Source organism: Cnephaeus nilssonii (genome assembly GCF_951640355.1).
Source record: "Cnephaeus nilssonii genome assembly, chromosome: 7".
Lineage (NCBI taxonomy): Eukaryota > Metazoa > Chordata > Mammalia > Chiroptera > Vespertilionidae > Cnephaeus > Cnephaeus nilssonii.
The window spans coordinates 83,769,884-83,782,916 of NC_137078.1; the positions used below are offsets into that span (position 1 = coordinate 83,769,884).

A 13,033-nucleotide genomic window follows, 5' to 3' on the forward strand; every position below is an offset into this window, starting at 1 on the left:
GGAGGGTCTCCACCCAGATACCCCAGCCATCAAGAGGCCCAGCCAGGAAAGGGGAAGGGGGTGGCGCAGGGAGGCCCTTTCAGCTCAGGCCTGGCTCTTAAAGGGCCGGCCTCCCCGCCCACCCACCTGCCCCCAGAGCCCCCTTGCAGGGCAGTTCTGGGCACGCAGGGTCCCGCCTTGCTGGCTGGCTGGCTGGCTCGCTCACCTGGCGGGAATCGGGAGGGCGGGCCTAGGAGGACAGCCAGGCCAGGAACGGGTTGTGTGTCTGCAGCCTCTGCCGCTGCCGAGCCCCCTCCTGGCCCTCCCGCCCTCCTGCTGCCTGGCGGGCGGGTCCAGCTGTGTTCCATTAGCAGCCCTGGCTGATCCCCAGCCCCCTAGAACCTCCCCTTCTTCCCCCACCCGGAGTGGCCGGCAGTCCCGCCAGTCCCGGCAGGCAGGCCGAGAGCCTGGGCAGCATTCAGCCCCAAGAGCTCAGGACCTGGGACGTTGCGGACCTGAGGACAGCCAGAAGTGATCGAGGACTCCCCCGTGGGCCTGAGGAGCCCGGGCCCTGCTCCCCCTGGCTGGCTGCACTGGGCTGCACTGGATTCTCGGTGAGGTAGGGGGATCTCCAGCCACGGTAAGTAGGGGGCGGAGTGGGCTGCTTCCTGGCTGTGGGCTGAAGGGGACCTTCTGCCCTGACTTGCTGTGTGACCTGGGGCAAGTGGCTTTCCCTCTCTGGATCTCAACTGCCTTCTCTATAGGGGATGAACTCTAAACTGAGTCCCAGTTCTGCCTCTCCCTACCCTCAGATCTGTGCCTTTGAATTGGGGTGGGATCATCTCCTTGGCAGGTTCTGTCCCTGTGGCCCCTGGCTCTGGCTGGAGCCAGGGGAGTGGAGGCCAGAGACAGGAGTGGGAAGGGGACACAAATACATCAATGTTCACGCCTCCACATGCATTCACACGTCTCAAACAGTTGGCAGCCCTTCACTGACTGGAAGGAGGGGAGGCCAGGACTGGGTTTGAGAGATGGGATGTGCACACCACCAGAATGGGGGATGATGAATAAAGTGGGAACAGTTCTGCCCCAGGAAGAAGGGGATTTGGGTCCTATCTCCAAATACATTGAGGTGAGGGAGCCCTTTCTGTTCTCATTCCCTATCCAGGGCTGAGGGAGGAGAAATAGAATTCATTACAGCCGGAGGGAATGAAGTCAGACTTGCATAAGAACTTCCCTTCAGGAAGGCCATTGATAGGCTAGCTGTGTACACGTGTGTATGCGCAAGCTGTTGTGTCTGGGTATGTTGGTGAACATAGATCTCTGTGAGCATGCCCGTGTACAGGTAGGCTTGTATGCATATATGTGTCTGTGTGTATATCCTGTGTATATCTGTGTGCCATGCTGACACATGCATGACCCTGTGTGTGTGTGAGTCTTGGGGGAGGCTGACTGATGTATGGCTCTGCTGGCTGCGTGCTGAGCCTGCATTGATTTATCTGGGCCCATCCATCCAGGGTTTAATAAAACTAAAAGATGAACATCCATCAGCACTGAAGGTTGGCAACAACCTGAGCCCTGGTGACCTGCTCTCCCGCTCACTGTACCCACGGGGGAGGCTTCCTTGGCGCACAGGCAGCCCTGTGATGCCTGCCAGGAAACAGCCCAGTCGTCAGCCCCTGACCTTGTGGGGAGCTAGCAGGGCCTCCTGGCTGAGCTGGGTGCAGCTAGCCAGGTACCAGGCTAGTATATACAAGCACGGCGCCCAGGTTGATAAAGTACTGAAGTGCTTCCAAGTGTATTGGTGAATGGCCTCTGCCTCAAGCCCCCTCACTCTCCCAATCGGCCTGGCCTTCTAGGACCCTCTAGATGTCTCCTCAGTGCAGCGGCTCTCCACCGGCACAGCCAGATGCCGCTTGGACTCTGTGCTCCTGCCAGCATTCTGCTCTGGCTGGTTGGTGTCCATGCCATACTGGTGGTTAAATATTTTGAATATCACCCTGGCCCAAATCCTGTGGCTGGGCCTCTGAGAGGGACGGATGCCTGGCCAGACCTCCTGCCACCCCAGACCAGTGCTTGGGCCCCAGGGGCTGGCTGCTACTTGCCCACACGTGGAGTTGTGCTGCGTGAGCTCAGCAATCCACGTTCCTGGTTTCTGTGATTTTCAGGTGCTGCGGCTGTGGCCGGCTTCTCTGAGCCAGGATGTGGGCATCTTGGGCCCCTGGCCTGTGGCTGCTTGGTCTCTGGGCCACCTGCAGCCATGGGGCAAATACAGGTGAGATGACACATGAGGCCTGCGACTTGGTTCCCTGAGGTGCCAGGTCCTATGTACCTACGTGACCTGGGCCATGTGGGCATTTGTAGGAGAGTCTGGAGGCTGGGCGCAAGGTGGCCTGGGGGGGTTTGTGAGGTGAGCCTGTGCCAGGTGAGCTAGAGTGTGTGTGGGTTCTGCCTGCATATCTGTGTGTCTCTGGGTCTCTCTGTGTTTGCATCTCAGAGGCGCTCTATGCATCTGTGCCTATTCCTGTGTCTGTGTGTGAGACAGCTACCGTCCTCCCTGACACCTAAACCTCTCCTGTGCACACAGAGCTGGTCGGGCCGTGGGGTAGAGAGGAGCAGGCAGTGAGCTCTCCTGCAAAAGGAAGCTGCATCCTGAAAGAGACCCAGGCCCCTCTGATCCTTCTCAAGGTGGGGACTCCATCCTCCAGCCAAGGGCTCCTCCTCCACGGCTGGCCCTGGATCTCAGATAAAGGGCCGCCTTGAGGCCCAGACGCTGGATGAGACAGAGGGTGCAGCTTTCCAAGGCCCAAAGCCAGAGGAAGTTGACCGGGCAACTTGCCCTGCCCTGCTGGGTGCCCTCTGGGCTCGGTAGTTTAGCCTCCTAACTGAGCAGAAATAGAACCACTAGAACCCAAATCCAGCCGAAGGAGGCTGATGCGGGAGAGGTATGCACCTGGGGGCACGCGGCCGCCTGTGAACTGTGTGTGTACATATGTGTGTCTGCATGTGTGCACATGTGCGTTGCTCTCCTCTGTCTCACCGGGTCCCCTGGGGGATGGGGCAGAGGATTTCAACATCTGTAAGGAATCTGGGCCCACTGCCATGGGGTGAGTCACCCATTGCTGCTGCTGTTGAATACAGTGATAATCTTTCTGGTCGGACCTGGGGGAGGGAGGCTCCAGTGGAGTCATCGGGCTAAGGGATCCAGGATGTCTTCTTCCGGCCAGGCCGCCTGGGAGTCCAATGTGCAGCTTCCAGGCGCTGTGTTCACTGTCTTGTCCCAGCTACCACATCTGTATTGATGGGAAGGCCTTTGTGACTCTAGCCCCCATCGCTCCTGTTGTAACACCTCTCCCAACACTTCTGCTCAATCAGGCCTAGGGAGGAGGCAGGCCCATGGTATCCACCTGTCCCCTCAGAGACCTGGATTAAGCTATCCCTCTCCAGTAGCCTTCACCTCCTTGATAGCTGGTCCAAGGCACAGCCTGGCTAAAGGTCCAGAGTGGGGACTGTAACCTCCCTGGATCCCCAGGAGCCTGGCTGTGCAGCTACCTTAACCTGTGCACATCCATTTTTCTTCCAGGTGAGAAGTGCCCACCTTCGCAGCAAGAAGGACTCAAGTTGGAACACAGAAGTGACTTATCGACCAATGTGACTGGTGAGTGCCCCTCTCATCCTGCTGTCCCGCCCCCCACCCCAACCTTTGTCTGGAGTGGCCTGCACTCATCTGCCCCACACTTGGTGTCTCCCCTGAAGGCTTCAACCTCATCCGCCGTCTCAACTTCATGAAGACATCGGCCATCAAGAAGATCCGCAACCCCAATGGGCCTCTCATCCTGCGACTGGGGGCGGCCCCGCTCACCCAGCCCACACGGTAAAGGCCCCAGAGTGACCGCTGGGAGTCAATACTGATCTCCGCCGCACTCACCAGCCACACTGGGTGTTAAGGTGCTAAGGCTCGGAGCACCTGTGGTCATTTCATCCCACCCCCTGGTCTCCACTCCTAGGGCTTGCGGGGTGGGCAAAGAGGGGGTGCCTGCCAGGCCCACACTCCGTCCCTCTCCTGTCTCTGGTTAGCAGTGGTTGGGGACAGGTCTGCATCCTGTGGGTATCATGAGGACCCCAGGATGGGGGTGGAACCTGGCAAGAGTGCGTGTGTGTGTGTGTGTGTGTGTGTGTGTGTGTGTGAGAGAGAGAGAGAGAGAGAGAGAGATCCAAACTCCCACAAATCCCTGGATATTCTGGCCTCTGCTTACCTCTCCAGCCTCATCTCCCAAAATGGTCCTCTTTCTTTCTTGCTTCTCTAGTCCTACTGAACCCTTTTCATCGTTCTTAGTGTCTCTCCTCCCTGCTCTTCCTCCCCCCCCCCCCCCACACACACACCCAGTTATTCTCCCCAGGACATCCTGAATTCCTTGGAAGCACTTTCACTATTGTAATGAGATGGTGAAACAGTCATTCTGGGGATTCTTTGTTTGTGGTCTGCTCCCCCATCACCTCCCACCCCGTTAGACTTGAAAGCTCCGTGAGGGTAGGCACCTTCTCTGTGTTCCCACTACTGTCCTCTCCAGCAGCCAGACCCACACCTGGCACATAGTAGGCACTCAAGAAATGTCTGTAAATTAATGGGTGTGTGTGGGTTGTGCTGGTTTGGAGGTGTGGGCCTGCAGGTATCTTGCGTAGGCTCAACAGTCCCGAGGGCCCACAGTGGGCAGTAGGTGGTCTCTCCCCTGAGCCTCAGGGCACCCTCCCTACTCTGTCCCCAGCCGAGTATTCCCGCGGGGCCTCCCCGATGAGTTCACCCTGGTGCTGACGCTATTGCTGAAGAAACACACCCACCAGAACACGTGGTATTTGTTTCAAGTGACCGATGGAGAGGGGTACCCGCAGGTGAGCCCCCCTCCCACACCTTTTGGGGCTGAGAGCAGCTCTGTCCCAGGTGGGGATGTCTGAGGCCTCCCCGCTACTCCCCAGTGCCCACCCTCACGGCCACCCCACCCCACCAGCATCTCTCATCTGTGACTCCAGCCAGCGTCCTTTCCTTTCTGGGCCTCAGTTTCCCCTCCTGTGAAATGAACTTGAGGGCCCTTAACGGTGCCATGCGGTGGTCCCGGGCTCTGATCCTCTGACCTGCATCTTTCCCAATTCCACCCAGATTTCCCTGGAAGTCAACAGCCAGGAGCAGAGCCTGGAGCTGCGGGCCCGGGGCCCCGATGGCGACTTCGTGTCCTGCATCTTCTCGGTGCCCCAGCTCTTTGACCTGCGCTGGCACAAGCTGCTGCTGAGCGTGGCGGAGCGCGTGGCCTCCGTGCACGTGGACTGCACCTCAGCCTTCTCCCAGCCTCTGGGGCCCCGGCGACCCATCCGGCCCGTGGGCCATGTCTTTCTGGGCTTGGATGCTGAGCAGGCCAAGCCCGTCTCGGTGAGGGCGAGATGGGGCTCTGGCCTCTGCTCCCGCTTCCTGGGAGCCTGGGCGAGCTCCCTGGAATCTGTGTCTGACCAGGTCCTTCCCTTGCTCAGAATCCTGGCTTGTCTCCCCACTGCCCCCCAGATGCAGCCTAAACATATTCACCCGGCATCCAAGGCCCTTCTGACCTGGTCCTTATAAATGTGCGCTGCGGCAGCTTCCGTTACCTCTCCACGCAGCTCTGCTCTTATCGACTCCATCCTGGCCGTCCGCGTCGCCAGGACTTGCACACCTCCATGCCTTTGCCTGTGCTGTTACACCCCCCCCCCCCCCTCCGCGCGTAGTGCTTTTCCTTGCGTGCCCATCTGCTGAAGATCGACTGGCCCTTCATGCCCAGCTTGAATGGAGCCCCCTGACCCCCTGTTCCTCCGGGCCAACGTGAACATTTCTCCCTCCTCTCCCTCTTTCCTGCACACGCAGTGTTTTCCTCTCGGGGACAGCGATATTCCTGATGGTCTCCCAGGCCAGACTAGAAACTCTCTGAGGTCAAATCCTAGGGTGGAGCCTCCTCTGTGCCTCACTGGGGACCAGGACTATTTGCTAAAATGAAGTGAAGCTGACTTGTGTGTCCCCCACAGTTTGACCTTCAGCAGGCACACATCTACTGCGACCCGGAGCTGGTGCTGGAGGAGGGCTGCTGTGAGATTTCACCGGGAGGAGTGAGTGGCCCGGCGCCAGCACAGCGGGGGGAGGGGGTGTTGGGGCACTGCGCAGGGGCACAGTGTGCTGGAGGTGGGCGACCAGGAGGGGATGCCTAGAGATCTTAAGATGAGTGGGTGAAGGGCGGGTGTCAGCCTTCTGTACTGAACCCAGCCCTTCCCTCACACTGGGCAGTGCCCTCCAGAGACCTCCAAGGCCCGCCGGGACACCCAGAGCAATGAGCTCATCGAGATCAATCCACAGACGGAGGGCAAGGTCTACACTCGCTGCTTCTGCCTGGAGGAACCTCAAAGAAGCAAGGTGGGCAGGGCAGGCAGACATAGGGAGACTACCCCTCACCCAGCCTGACTGAGGTCTGCCCCAGGGTCAGGTGTACCTGGGGTAGGGAGGGCACTGGAAGTCTGCCTCTGTGTGTACCATTCCTGTAGGATTCAGGGAGGCAGAGAGACAGCCCACTGGGTGACCCTGTGCCTGCCTGCCTATTGGCATTGAGTTGTGCCCATCTAGCTCTGGCACTACCCAGACCCTCATTGATGCCACTCCAGGCCCTCCTGGTGAGGGCAAGATGAGGTTTGTAACCAAAGGCAGTTTCCGGGACAGGGATACCCGAGGCCAGAGGCCAGACCACACTGCTTCCCTTGGGGTTTCCTCACTCTCCTGGGCCCAGCCCCGGTCAAGGCCAGGCTGGTTCTGCACCCAGCACCATGGCCAGCTGTCCTGCTCATTTGCAGGTTCTTTAGGGGTAGCCTGGAAGCCCAGTTCTTCTCTTATCCCCACCCACTGACTGGGCAACCTCCCTGCCCACTGGGCATCATGCCCAGCCTTTGGCTGCAGGAACACAGGATCTCATTGATTCATGGTCTTATTTTCTCCGACATCACGTGGGTGGGGGGAAAGAAAGGGGTCAGTGGGGTGTCAGGGGCCTGAACAGGCTCTTGATGCCCTAGGAGGTGCCAGATGTCACCTGTCTGAGTACCCCTTTCCAGCATGGGCCCCAGACTGCCCTCTCCTCAACAGCTCCCCTTCACTCTGTCTGCCCAGGTGGATGCCCAGCTGACGGGAAGAATCAGCCAGAAGGCAGAAAGGGGAACAAAGGTAGAGATGGTGGGTGGGGGGAGGAGCCCACGGTACCCTCAGTTTGCCCTCCATGCCCTCCATGCCCTCTTGCATAAGAGACTCTACTCCCACACTCTTCCTACCTGCTCCCTTTTGGACAGAGCTAAGACACATAGGTGCCAGCTCTGAGAAGGAAGGATGAATGGGAGTGAGGCAGACACAGTACCTGGCACTACTGAGGGCACCTGCTCCTGGTGGTTCTTGGGCAGGGGTGTTAGAAGCAGTGCCTCATCCCCTCCATTCCCTGCCCACCCCCATGCCCCCCCTCTTCCCAGGCCCATCAGGAGACAGCCCCCGATGAGGTAAGCCTCCCATCTAGACTGGCAAAAAGAGCTCGGTTGAAGAGGTGCCAGCATGAACCCTTTGGACAAGGCTTTGGGGCACTGGAGCCTGGGCATGGGGGTGTGGGATGACTACACAGCTCCCAGCATTCCTTGGGGGATCAATGCTGGGTCATGTCTGTCTGCTGCCTTTCCTTGGCGGGAGGGGGGGGGGAAGGGGCGGGGGGAGGCGTGATTTAACCCTGGATACTCCTGCTAAGTTGGCAGCCAGTAGCCATGGGCATCATGGGGAGAGCCCAGGCCTTGGCCATGGGACCCCAGATTATAGACCTCATTCTGCTCTGACATGCGGTGTGACCCAGAGTCCACTGCTATTCCTCTCTGGGCTTCAGTTTCCTCATCTGAGAAATGCCTGGCTCTGGGTGGGTGGGAATTAAGGGGCAAGGCTTGTTGGATATGATTCCTATCTTCATGCTCCCTCAGACTTCGCCCAGAACATATATGATGTTCTGTGTGCTTGGTGTGTGTGTGGGTATGCATGGGTGGTCCTGAGCTCTCAGAGCTGACCTCCTGGCCTGTTCTTCCCTTTCAGTGCCCACCCTGTGTCCATGGTGCCCGGGAAAGCAATGTGAGTGAACAGAAGATGTGCAGCATGGGGTGGGCACTGGCTGGGAGTGAGCGTGGCTTAGAGGTTTATTGGCAGCTTCCTGGTTCAGGACAAGGGGTCTTTGTGCACTTTCACACTCCCTCTCTGCCCGTCTCCCCGAGCTGGGCTTGACCCCCACCCCCATCCTCACCAAGCCAGGCTGCAGGGAAGGAAGCCTCACGCCCTGTGATCTGGGCCATGCATTGGGATCCAGGGTGCCACGGGGATGGGGTGGTGGCCCGGAGGATCAGGGCCTTGGCTGCAGATCCCAGCTTTACACTCCCCCAAGGACTCAGGCCTGCTTTGCTTGAGGGCCCCCACATCGTCTTGGAGGACTAGAGAAGGGGAAGGGCTCAGAGTGACACAGCCCAGCACTGGCCCCCAAAACACATGCTGGCTCAAGGCCTCCCCTCCTCACCCTCTCTAGCTGGCCCTGCCCTCCCTCCCTCTGGGGTCCAGAAGGACAAGGGAGAGGGACTCAGCGCAAGCCCAGCTGGTACCCAACTGTGCCTCTTCCGTGAGCAGCATGAGTCACCACTTCCCCAGGGCCTGATATTCTGAGGTGACAAGTCACATTGGTCCTGCTCCCCTCAGCTCCAAGCCCCCTGACTTAGGGGGGCATCAGGAAGTGCCCCTTTTTCTACCTAGTCCCCAACCAAATCTGGCAAGGCTGCAGTCCCCAGATATACAGGGTTACCATGGCAACCAAGCAGCCATGTTATCCTAGCAACTGAGGGTCAGAGCTAGCCAAAGCCAGGCAGGTTCAGAGGGTAGGTTGGACCCCTGTGCAAGTTTGACAGCCTTAGGATACCAAGTCAGCTGGCTGGTTGCCTGGGAGACGGATCAGGGACTGGGATTCAGCGTGTTGTTCCTGTCACCATGCTGTGTGCCCCTGGCTAAATAGGTTGTTCTCTCTGGGCCCCGTTTCTTCTCCCTCTCCGAGGTGTAATGCTCTCGCCTCTGTCCCCTCAGGTCACAACTGGTCCCTCTGGCCTCCAGGTGAGTTCCAGATGGAGAGCAGGACACTCCTACCCTCTTCAGAGATCCCAGCCCATCCTGCAGCATGTCACCTTGGGGCTGTGTTTCTGTCAGGGCTACCAGAGCCTGTGTGTGTGTGTGGTGATTAGACATGTGCGTGTTGGAAAGAGTGAAGGTTGGGTGTGTATAAGGGTGTTAAGAACTGCCCCTTTTAGAGGCCCCGCTGCACATCAGGCCATGGGCCACACATCTATGACCTTCCCGAATCCCCTCAAGCATCCTGTGGGGTGGGTATTGTCATTTCACTTATGGAAAAACCGAAACCCCACCATCCCACGTGTGTGACGCGTGTGTCAGAGTGATTGTGTGTGTGTGTATGTGGATACATGCACCTCTGGTCACATGTTTGCATGTGTGTAGCCCACAGTAGTGGTGTTGAGGGCTGAATCCACATACCTGTGGGCCTGATAGGACCGCAGAGCTTGTGAGTGATGGGGTAGGCCGCATGCGTGCGAGTGTGAGCTTGTGCGCTTATGCGTGCCTGTGAGTATGTAATAGCTCTTGGGGCCACCCTCATGTGAGTGCTGACTGAGTGCTAGGCCCTGTGCCAAGCACTCTACCTGCAGCATAAACACCTGGCACCACACGATGAGATAGTTGCTGACATGAGCCCCATTTTATTGATGAGGAAACTGAGGCTCAGAGAGGTCACATGACTTGAGTCACGTACTAAAGCAGTAGGAGCAGGAATTGAACTCAGGCAGCCTGACACTCATCTCCGTGGGTTTCTTGCTGCTCCACGTTTGTGTCCATGCACGTGTCCCTGTGTCCCTGGGTGCTGCGTGTGAGCTAGTGTGCTTGGGTAGGGGTGTGGGGGGAGGGATACCCTCTGCGTGAGACTATAGATTTGCCAGATAGAGCCTCTTGGCCTGGGAGGGACGTGTGGTTGAATGCATATGGAATCCATGTGTTGGGTGTGTGGTGGGGGTTGGGTGGGGCTGTGCTCATTTACACACCCTTGTGGGGTGGATGGTGGAGAAGACCAGATTTGGGAGGCTCCCCTGTGCCCCCTCTGGTCCCAGCACCCGTTTTGGTCTCATCCACAGGGAGGGAAAGGTGAGCAGGGCCTGCCTGGCCCATCAGGCCTCAAGGGAGAGAAGGGAGCCCGGGTAAGTGGCCAGCCCTGCCTGCTGCCCTGGGGGTGGGCTGGGATGTGAGCCATCCTCCCCGTCATCTCAGCTGGAAACCTGCAGCCTGGCCCAAAGGAGGGATGAGGACCAGGGGCTTTCTAGGGGTTAGTGTGGAAATCTCTATTTTTCTAGGGGCACCTAGGACTGTGGGATTCCTGGGCCCATCCTCTTCAAAACAGGTCTGGGGAGACTCTCCTAGGGGGCCCCACCCCTGATCCCTTGCTCCCTACCCCCAGGGCAATGACTGTGTCCGAATCTCTCCGGATGCCCCGCTTCAGGTAAGAGCTGGAGGTGAGGCCTGCTTTAGCGTCAGCATGGGGTTAGCCTTGGGGAAGGGGCTGTGCCCTTGGCAGCCCATGGGGGGACCCTGGGCCCCTCTCAACACCTTATCTCCCTGCTCAGTGTTCAGAAGGCGCGAAGGGAGAGAAGGGGGAGTCAGGAGGCTTGGTGAGTGTGGATCAGGGGTAGGGCAGGGGCAATGGGGCCTTAGCCTTCCTCTCCTTTATCACGCCTCCTTTTGTGTCCCCAACTCATCTCAGGGACCCGCAGGACCCCCGGGCTCCACAGGCCAGAAGGTAACGGGTCTGGGTTTGAAGGGGTGGGTGGCAGAGAGATCTGAGGGCTCTGCAGACATGAGGAGGGAGGTGACATCAGGCACAGAGTTGGCAGTACCCGCCAACACTCCCAGTCACTCCACCATGTCCAAATTCCCACCAAGACCTGGAGGGAAGTGCCACCGGCCCCAGAGGGAGCGGCCTGGCTGGTTTGGGAGTTCTTCCTGTTGTCTACCCTCCTGTGGGGACGAGGCCGTTTAACCTCAGGGGCAGCAGAGACCTGGGTCTCGAAGGGAGTTGCCTCTCCCCTGGATGGAGCTGCCCTGGTTCTTCCAGGCCCTGCCCTCAACCCCAGTCACGTTGTCTCTACCTCTTCCAGGGCCAGAAAGGAGAGAAGGGAGACGGAGGCATCAAGGGCTCTATGGGAAAGCCAGGCCGAGACGTATGTATGGCTCCCAGCCCTTCCCCACCACAACCCCACGTCCCTCAGCCTGGGGGTCTGGAATGCTCGAGTTTAACCATCAGAATCCATGCTGATACCCTCGCCCAGACAGGACAGGCCTGGGAGGGGCAGGCTCTGCCTGAGGACACAGCCAGGAGGGGGCCTCCTGACTCCCGGCCGAAGAGCCCCTGACCTCTAACACCCTGAGGCTGACATCGGATGACCTTGGGGCCCTGGGTGGAGTGTGGCTTGTGAGGGACAGTGGGGTGGGCGGTGGGTCTGTGCCAAGCCTTGGCCGTTCTTACACCCACCCACAGGGCCGGCCAGGAGAGATCTGTGTCATGGGGCCCAAAGGACAGAAGGTGAGCTGGGGTGTCTGTGGGGTGGAGAGTGGGTGCTGAGCCGAGGCGGCAGCTCTCTCACACCCACATAACACCTGACCAGGGAGACCCTGGCTTTGTCGGGCCCGAGGGGCTGGCAGGAGAGCCCGGGCCACCTGGCCTACCTGGGCCCCCTGGCATAGGACTTCCTGGGATCCCGGTGAGTACTCCTTGCCCCTCCTTTCTTCAGAGACCCTTCTCCTGCCTGGCCAGTGGTGGGGGGCAAGACCCAGGGTCCTGCTGGGGGAGGGGCTGTAATGTGAGGCCCCTGGCACTGTTTCTGCCCTCAGGGGGACCCGGGAGGCCCAGCAGGTCCTAAAGGAGACAAGGTAAGCACAGGCTAGAGCATGGGCGCATGGGGGAGCCCCCTGCTTGGCGGGAGGAGAGAGAATGGGGCTGGGGGCAGCTGGGGTGATGGACATGTAGGGGGAGCGGGGAGGATGGGCTCTGAGGAGGATGGGCTCTCTGCTCAGCCAGGCCCCTCGGTGGGGAGTGTCCCCCTCCCAGTACTCGCTGATGAGGGAGCCTTGGCCTGGGTTCCAGACATCGGGGAGGGCAGTCCGAAGTCTAGTGATGACCAGAGTGGCCTTGCCCGGAGGGCCCAAGCTCATTTTAGGGCCTTGTGCCTTAGTGAGCAAAGGCCCTGGAAATGTTGGTCGGTCTGTCTGCTGCGGCTCCTCTGGGGTCCCCCAGGTCACGTTCCAACCTGCTGCCCTGGGGAAGGGGCACACAGAGGCCTCAGGACGCCCTTCCTTTGCAACCAGAGGACTTGGATTAGACAGACATGGAGGACAGGCAGCAGAGGGGGGTCTCTGCTGACCAAACAGAGCAGGAGGCGACGGGAGACTTGGCAGAGATGATCCTGCCGTCCGGAGAGGGGACTGCATGGGGAGGGGGTGAATGGGCTCAGGTCACAGCCAGGAGCCTCCCCCTTCACCCTTCTTCTGACCACAGGGCAGCTCCGGGGTGCCGGGAAAGGAAGGTCCTGGCGGGAAACCTGTGAGTGACCCCAATTCGGTGGGGGTGGGGGGGGGCCGCTGCCCACCATGTCCAAGTCGGCTCTACCAAGGCTCCCAGAGGTGGGGGGCTAGGTCCTCGGGCCCTGTCCTGATGCACCAGTCCTAATGCCCACTGCTTCTCCCACAGGGGAAGCCAGGGGTGCCAGGACTGAAGGGAGAGAAGGTGAGTCCTCCACCGTGCTGCCCCAGGGTGGGGTGGGAGTGGGAGCCCCTCTCTGGAGGTGACACTAAGCATCAGGGGCCCTGTGACCAAGGGTGCTGACCTTCCTCAGTGGACCCCACCCCTTCTTTGTCACTACAGTGTGTGTGTGTGATTACCAC

The 13,033-nt window shown here is 59.4% G+C and overlaps 1 protein-coding gene across 8 annotated transcripts in view; it reads left to right on the forward strand.

Annotated features, from left to right (window-relative positions):
• Positions 1–301: 301 nt before the first annotated feature.
• Positions 302–13,033, forward strand: part of COL16A1 (collagen type XVI alpha 1 chain) — a 48,675-nt gene continuing 35,943 nt past the window's right edge. For 2 of the 8 annotated variants that reach the window (XM_079777982.1, XM_079777983.1), the window contains exons 1-22: positions 302–619; positions 2,148–2,254; positions 3,563–3,637; positions 3,736–3,853; positions 4,746–4,869; positions 5,135–5,401; positions 6,025–6,105; positions 6,281–6,406; positions 7,148–7,201; positions 7,498–7,524; positions 8,096–8,131; positions 9,122–9,148; positions 10,234–10,296; positions 10,554–10,595; positions 10,720–10,764; positions 10,857–10,892; positions 11,251–11,313; positions 11,631–11,675; positions 11,758–11,853; positions 11,984–12,022; positions 12,648–12,692; positions 12,840–12,875. In XM_079777982.1, the coding sequence (XP_079634108.1) occupies positions 2,182–2,254; positions 3,563–3,637; positions 3,736–3,853; positions 4,746–4,869; positions 5,135–5,401; positions 6,025–6,105; positions 6,281–6,406; positions 7,148–7,201; positions 7,498–7,524; positions 8,096–8,131; positions 9,122–9,148; positions 10,234–10,296; positions 10,554–10,595; positions 10,720–10,764; positions 10,857–10,892; positions 11,251–11,313; positions 11,631–11,675; positions 11,758–11,853; positions 11,984–12,022; positions 12,648–12,692; positions 12,840–12,875 (1,518 nt within the window). In that variant the 5' untranslated portion in view covers positions 302–619; positions 2,148–2,181. Of the gene's footprint in view, positions 620–1,208; positions 1,325–2,147; positions 2,255–3,161; positions 3,379–3,562; positions 3,638–3,735; positions 3,854–4,745; positions 4,870–5,134; positions 5,402–6,024; positions 6,106–6,280; positions 6,407–7,147; positions 7,202–7,497; positions 7,525–8,095; positions 8,132–9,121; positions 9,149–10,233; positions 10,297–10,553; positions 10,596–10,719; positions 10,765–10,856; positions 10,893–11,250; positions 11,314–11,630; positions 11,676–11,757; positions 11,854–11,983; positions 12,023–12,647; positions 12,693–12,839; positions 12,876–13,033 lie in introns of those variants that run through there. The other 6 variants (XM_079777978.1, XM_079777979.1, XM_079777977.1 and 3 more) reach the window with 6 other exon arrangements.